The 7,541-nt window shown below is 34.4% G+C and overlaps 1 protein-coding gene across 4 annotated transcripts; it reads left to right on the forward strand.

Moving 5' to 3' along the window:
• Window positions 1–2,296: 2,296 nt before the first annotated feature.
• On the forward strand, window positions 2,297–7,055 carry LOC121970341 (4'-phosphopantetheinyl transferase HetI-like). Of its 4 annotated transcripts, XM_042520993.1 has the most exons (10): window positions 2,311–2,484; window positions 2,618–2,683; window positions 2,809–2,925; window positions 3,072–3,247; window positions 4,698–4,762; window positions 4,859–4,960; window positions 5,067–5,222; window positions 6,057–6,167; window positions 6,388–6,517; window positions 6,592–7,055. In XM_042520993.1, exons 3-10 carry the CDS (start codon window positions 2,810–2,812, stop codon window positions 6,699–6,701), a joined length of 966 nt encoding a protein of 321 aa, XP_042376927.1. In that variant the 5' UTR covers window positions 2,311–2,484; window positions 2,618–2,683; window position 2,809; the 3' UTR covers window positions 6,702–7,055. The 4 variants fall into 4 exon arrangements, with proteins under 4 accessions (XP_042376926.1, XP_042376928.1, XP_042376927.1 ...); XM_042520992.1 differs by lacking the exon at window positions 2,618–2,683 and having other exon boundaries at window positions 2,297–2,484; XM_042520994.1 differs by lacking the exons at window positions 2,618–2,683; window positions 2,809–2,925 and having other exon boundaries at window positions 2,297–2,484.
• The last annotated feature ends 486 nt before the right edge of the window (window positions 7,056–7,541 follow it).

A 7,541-nucleotide genomic window follows, 5' to 3' on the forward strand; every position in this document is an offset into this window, starting at 1 on the left:
GGTTCACATTGAGGATTGACTACAGGATTGCATGATTAAGGTTGCATGCCTTTATTTTCTATTATTTTCAGTAATTCTTTCACCCTTTCATTCAAATGTATGTTCTTCATTGTTAGTTCCTTAATTCGGTTTGCTTGAATAATATAGTTATAACATCCCTTATTATTTTCACTTCTTGCTTCGTTGTCTTCAAATTATAATGTCTCCATTAGATGTGGAATGTCATCAATGAAATCAAGGTTCTCAACCAATGATTTTTCATATTGGGTAGGGATTAGGTCAATCATAACTTGTCATATTATTAAAAAAATGATAAAAAGCATATTAACCTAACTTAAGTGACAATTTTCAAACTTTACCTCTTCAAATGAGACTCGATCCACCAAATCCCTCACCGTACTAATATGTGAAGGAATATTCCTTCACTTATTTATTCGTGATCCTTCAATTTTGTATGGTTTTTGGATTAGAACATACTCCAAAAGTCATGCCTGATTCATCATCACAAGTGTTAGATATTCATACACGCCCACAAAAATTTGTTACATTTAATATCAAAAATATACTCACTGCCAAAAGACCAGCAAAGCCCTTTAGGTAAGAGAGGTTGGTATTGGCATGCATTGTCTGAGTTGATGAAAATATGTCCCCAATCTTAGCTAATTATGGAGCTATAAATTCATGGATGACTTCAACCCAGTTAAATCTAGCAAGATTCTTAAAATCATCTATTATATCTATAAGACATAAAGAGACCTTATATGTACTAGAAGAAAATAAGACACAAACAAATATATACAAGATGTAGAATATGTAAAATAATAAAATATCTTCTTCTTCTTCAACACGATTGGCATAAAATTTAAGCAACTCCTTAATTCTTGATCTGGTAGCTTCTTTTTTATTTAAGGAGTAAGTTAGAAAGAGGTCACCCGATGCTTTAGTTGAATTTATCGAAACCGAGGCACCACGGTTTGCAATACCAAGCAATAATAAAATATTTCTTTTTGTGAATGCAACTGGTACACCTAAAAGATTAATATCAGGCCCAACATTATATATGATAATATATTATATATGATAATATTATGGCAAATAAGACTTTGAAATGATACTATATCAGGCCCCACATTGGGCCTAATATTCAATCATATCAAAATCATATTGGGTTTGATATGAGATCATTTCAAGCCCTTAGTTGCCATGATTTACCAATAACCAGGGTTATTAGTGGACCAACATAAATAAATATTAAGATTTTCAAACTATTTTATTTTAATAAACTACTACTTCGTGCTTAAAATTCACAACTATAAGCTGTACTTGAGAATCTAAAGGTTTGAGAAGTTGAATCCCAATTTTGAAATATATTGACCAATATACCACAGATATACTGCATATCTTGTATGTCTAAGAAAATAATAAAGGGGGACTGTTTGATCATAACTACATGTCGATCATGTAAAATAATACATCAATGATGTCTTCCTTTCTTTGTAGATTTTTCAAAAAAAAAAATGTTAAAGTGACTTGACACGTTGTTTTAATATAGTTTCTGTCCAAATTGATTCAGGCTTTGCAAATCCGATGGTTTCGAAGGTGATACCTTTGTGGATAATTTAACAGCAGAGGATGAAATACCCAGCCCACTTCGTTCCGCCATTATGAAAGGAGGGTATTGGCAAAAACCCTAAACTTCACTGTAGAGATGGGGCCAATGTTGATTTTCGTCGAAAACTCTTGATGTCGCTTGACAGACACACGAAGACGCCTACGTACTCTTTCGTTGGGGGTGCGATCTCGCAACTAAAAATGTGTGAATATTTTTCGTAATCGGAGAGTTAGAAAAGTCCGAGGCTTGCACGTGTTGAGAGAGGGAGGGAGAAAATATTGACGTGATCAACATCTGAACCATCAATGAAATTTTTAAATCTAAATAATTCAAATGTACTTCGGACACCTTGAAAAATGGGATAATAAAAAATGATGTTAACGGGAGGAGTATACAAGGACTTTCATATTTATTAATACATCTTTTGATAATTATAAAATCATAATATATCTTTTTGATAAATATGTAATTCTATCTATGCCTTTTTTACCAAAAGCTGAAAATAGAATGATGCCTCTGTTGTGGCTCGTTGAGGGTAGGGTTAGGATTTTGAAGGTGAGAAGGGGGAACGCGCATCCGACGGTTGGTGTTGCAGCCGGCCCATAGGAAATTGGGCCGAACGTGGCCGAGCATACGTAAACCTAATGGGGCTTTTCCAGATTTATTTTCTCGATCTGTCTCCTGCCCCGATTCAAGTGCTTGAGGTTTGAGAGGAAGCTACCAGTCGGTGGCTGGAAGACCAATTGGGGATCAGGATCGAGTAGGCGCATTCTTTTCGCTCTGCCGACTATGTTGCCATCCAATTTGGTCGCTCGACGTCTCGTACCTTTCGCTCTTCCGTCTTTGCCATCAGCACCGCTTCCTTCTCCGAGGTTATCTTCACGACTTTCACTTTTTTAGCCTTCAGTTGAATCTGCTGTGGTCAATTTTTATAGCGATTCTCATATTGCAAAGTAAAATCTTACATTCAGGACAACAATTTTAACTTTGGTCTATTATTTGAAGGAATTCACTCTGCTAATGTGAAAATCTACCAATTTGCCTAGTTTTTGGATGCCTCACTTTCTGAAGGTCTATGTTTTGATCATACTCTCACATATAGCTTTGCTTTGTGAACTTGTGAACTTGTTAATTTTATCAATAAGACAATGGTTTGAGAAACTTAGATAAGGCTTTACCTGGATTGTGTGGAACAGGATGGATGAATGTCAGTTGTTAAGAATACCAAATCAGAATTCCTACATTTTTCCTGGTTGGAGAAAAAAGATACAGTGGATGAGCTTATTTTCAACAACTTTCTCAACCTGCATGCAGTATATTTTGATCTTTTATCACATTTCACTTTTGGCAATTTAATCTTTCTCCCTTCTTTTATTGATTAGTTCTTTTGATAACGCCAAAAAATGATAGAAAAGTAGTATGCTGGTTTTATTATAGGTATTTTGTTCATTACTTGCAGGGAGGCACATCTTTGGTGTGTAAAACCTGATGAGCTGAAGGATGCTTCCTTATTGCAAGAGTATATGAAAATTCTCTCTCCATGTGAAAAGGAAAATGTTTTATCTGTAAAAGGAGAAGTGCTGCAAAAATGTGCTCTGCTTTCTCGTGTACTTGTCAGAACTACACTTGCAAGATGTATGCTTGATTTTCTTCATGTTATTTATTTATTTAAAGGTGTAAAAATCTCCATGCACAAGCTTCTTATGGGGAGATTTTAACAAAAATGCCATGGTAAAAAAGCTAGATAATGTGGTATCACTTCTTTATTTTCCAAGATTTCTGTAATTGAGGTCTAGATGTTATCTAATAAGTTGTTACTTGTAAGTACCTCTGAACAGGTAGTAATAGCTGTACTGAAGTAATCGTGGAAACCTGGTGTTGCGCTTCCACAAATTTTGTTTTGGCATAAAATTTTGTAGTTGAGCAGAACTCAATTATAGAAGACAATTGCTCACAATTACTTTTTTGTTAGATTAATCTTATAAATGCAAGTGCCATGGCAAATCATTAAGCCAAAGTTAACATCATTTTTTCCTTTACAAGTAATAACACTTACGATACCTGCCTAACATCAAAAGAAATCTCTCAATCACTAGTTTTAATAGTAGTTCTAATATGGTCCCCGAGCAAAAGTGTCTCTTCATTTTATTTTGTGAGACAAAATATTATGGTTTTTTTTTTAACTCAAATATGCTATATGATTTTGTATAATACATGCACTCACTGACTAGTCACTACTGTTTGTAGCTTGCTGGCTTACCTAGAACTTTTCAGTTTTTCTTCTTTTAATTTTCCCCTCTCCCTTCAATGTCAATTATCAATATTATAGCTTTTTTTGTTGAAAATAGGTACAAAGTGCATTTATTTTTTACTTTCAACAATTTTTTTAAATGGCTCTCAATTATTCATGTGTCACATACAGCTTAGGGATTGTCGACTTTGCTCGAGGCTGTTATGTGTCTCATCATGAATGGTTTAGTTTCAATCGTTTATACTAAGCTTAACATGGAATCACTCTGAAGCATAATGTTATTATCTATGACCATTTACTAGGTTTTTAATTCCAACATAGCTCCTATTCTAGTTTGGTAATCCTGTGGTTTCCAGGTTTATGGATTGAAGGGTTATCTTCGGTATCATTGTAGACATTTATTAGCACAATGTTTTACTTGCCAATACTCTAGGCAACTGAACTAACTATAACTTACAGACTCACCATTGCAAAACCAAATTGAAATATGTTCATTTCTTGTTACGTATTCCTTGTTTTTCTCTTTTCGTATTGTTTGTTTTTTTATTTTCTTCTTGTTTACACATAGTTTTCATAAATTCTAAAAAGTACCTTCTTTTCTTTTTGTAAATACTGTTCTCTCTCACTCACAATATAAATTGTGTATCTTTTATGCATAGTGCATCATCATTGCTTCTCTGGTATATGCAGATTTCAAAACATAAATATGAAAATTTACGTTCACTAGAATTCTAAACAGGTTGTTTCTTTCATGTTAGAATGGATATGTTGATTGGCTTTAAGTTTGTATTCTCTGCAATACTAAACAGGGTTGTCTCTTCCATGCTAGACTAGATACTGATTATCGAATCAATCCAAGATCATTCAAGTTCAAGAAGAATAGATTTGGAAAGCCTGAGGTAATGGATGAGTTGACTCCTGGCTGTCATTGCTAAACTTTTTTTCATTCAAATCCACGTGTAATTAACTAATTGCAATTGTGAATTTCCAAACAGGTAGAATGGCAACATAATGATGTCAGTTTTCTGCCATCATTGCAATTCAATGTTTCACATACATCCTCCTTGATTGCATGTGGCATTACAGTAAATGATCCTGTAAAATTCTGATCAAATTCTCCTACCTTGTTTCTTTATCTCGAAGCTTTGGGTTTTGTGTTTCTGGTCTTGTAAAGACAAATTGATGGTTGCTTCTGCATTACAGATTGGAATTGATGTTGAAGAAAAACAACGGAGACCAAATGCCGATGTTCTATCTCTAGCTAGCCGTTATTTTTCTCCTCCTGAAGTTCAATATTTGAAATCTCTGGTGGACTCTGATAGTCAGAAAATTGAATTTATTAAACTCTGGACCCTTAAAGTAAGACTTCTCTTAGTTGACTTTTCATCTTAAACATTATGACTGATTTTTTTTTCCTTCCAGTTTGCATGCGTTGCTTTTAGGGTCAATTTTAACAACTTGTCTTGGATCCTGCAGAAGTTTTTAGGGCAAGATGATCCTATTAAATTTGATTGGATGTTCATATCCAAAGCTTGTTAGAAATCAGCTTGATCTTTTATAATATATGAGTTTCGGATCATAGGGGCCATCACCCATTGGCGTATTTTCTCTCTATTACATTAACTAAAACAAAATGCTAGATCTTGAAAGACTCCCAATTTGTAAATTTTCTTTCTTTTACAAATGTGAAGTTATAATTTTCTTCTAGGGCTTGCATGATAATATTCTCACAAAAGCTTAGTTGCTTAGTGTTTCCCTTTATGATTCAAATGAATTGCTTTTATGCCCAACACAGCTATCGTAGAATCTTAACGTATTGACATTAGTGGATAACTTTTGTCAACATGTTCTCTCAGTCAAGTTAGAAAATTTGTGGTCTTTGTTCTATTCTAAATGGCAACCAAAAGGAAAAAAAGTAATATGTTTAAGACAGCACAATTAATTTGTTCTCAAAAGTTCAGATCTTTGTACAATTCTGAATGACGTGTTTGTTTAGTGCATGTAATAACTGTCATTTTGCCCTCCGGACTACAGGTTGTATGCTTCATCTATTATTATGAAATATTTGAATGGTTACTGCTCTTGTTTATGTTTCATGTCAAACCTACAAACTGATAGAAATATCGAAGATAAGCATACAGTAGGAAAAAGTGCCGGGCATATAACTGATGGAATTGGTTATCTTACTTGCAGGAAGCCTATGTTAAAGCCCTCGGGAGGGGATTTTCTGGTGCACCCTTTCGGAAATTTACTATCCGGTTTGAAACAAGAGGAGACCTTGTTTCTGAGAAGCTGAAAACTGGAGTATGTGCCAATTATTCTATCTGCAAACTGCTCTTCGGTTTCTTATGCATTTAAAAGTGTAAACTACGTGAGAAACACAACAACAAAGCCTATTCTCTACTGTATTATTATTAATATTTAAATAAATTTTATCTTATTTTATTATTACTAACTAACTTTTATTTAATCTAGTTTCATATCATCTAACGATCTAACGGGAAGATCTCTGATATTGTTTCAGGAATTCAGAATAGCTGTGGAACCAGTTTCTGATCATGAAACCCTGACTGCAAACTGGCAGTTTGCGTTGGCTGAAATCACCGGGTCACACTTCGCTGCAATTTGTATGGGAATTGATGAAAACGACACAGGTAAACGAAACACTCGAACAACTTCATAAACTAGATTTTTTTTTTTTTCACTAGAAAGCTTTTTTTTTCTGTAGGTAAAGAGCATGATTTACTCAAACTAAAAGTTTGGAAGACTCTCCCTTACATGGAAGATGAATGTTTATCAGACTCAGAGGCAGTCATAAAAATTAGTGGATTGTCTTGATCATCGTTGTCGTCTGACTACGGCGCCGTCTTCTCCTCTGTTCCCCTGCTGAGCTCAAGAAAATTCTTTTTCCCTCCACATCATCCTCGACACTATGATGCTGACAAACTCCAAAAGCTCTCCATCCTCCTTGCCATCCTTTTTCCAGGTAGTAAGGCGGGATCTCTATCTTAAAGGTTCCTTTGCCCGAATCAGATGAGGGCGGCGGCAGAGGGTCTCTGGCAGCGGCGGAGAGGGTGGTTGATTAAATGATACATCAATAAATTAAATGTGGTTAATTAAATAAATAAAAGCAAACGAAATGTGTCAGAAAAAATTCAATTATAATTTTGCACTATTCATTCCTGAATGCAATTCATAGAAAAGAAAAATTATAATACACTTTATAAGATAAAAATTATACAATGCATACCCTTCAATGGGTGTCAACTAATTTGTATGTTTGATTATTTTGTAAGTCAATTTTTATTACGATTATGTGTAATGGTGGTAACTCTAACTCTAATCCTTCACAAAGAAGGAATAAAAGTATCGAAAACAGAGAAGTGGATGGACTTCTTCCAGTCTCACAACCTTGTTTAAAAGGGTAAATTTCACCTTGCTTGTACAGATAGTGCCTCAACCTTTCACAATGAGAGGGTGAGACCTATTACTTAAGTATGGATTCCACCATCCTAATGTGAGAGGTTGGGGCACTGCCTATACAAGCAGGATCGAATTAACCGTTTAAAAGACTTTATGCGTGCGTTGAGTTGTTCTAGATAATTAAGGTTATTAGATTGTTGTCAATAAAAATTTTATTTAATTTAATGAATCGATAGTTTTTGAATAATAATCTAT

The sequence above is a fragment of the Zingiber officinale genome, chromosome 4A (assembly GCF_018446385.1).
Source record: "Zingiber officinale cultivar Zhangliang chromosome 4A, Zo_v1.1, whole genome shotgun sequence".
In the NCBI taxonomy this organism is placed as follows: Eukaryota; Viridiplantae; Streptophyta; class Magnoliopsida; order Zingiberales; family Zingiberaceae; genus Zingiber; species Zingiber officinale.

Coding starts and splice junctions, on each gene's coding strand:
- LOC121970341 (XM_042520992.1), top strand. CDS start 2,402: ATGTTGCCATCCAATTTGGTCGCTCGACGTCTCGTACCTTTCGCTCTT. Junction 4,763..4,858: donor ATAGATTTGGAAAGCCTGAG/GTAATGGATGAG, acceptor ATTTCCAAACAG/GTAGAATGGCAACATAATGA. Junction 4,961..5,066: donor GCATTACAGTAAATGATCCT/GTAAAATTCTGA, acceptor TCTGCATTACAG/ATTGGAATTGATGTTGAAGA.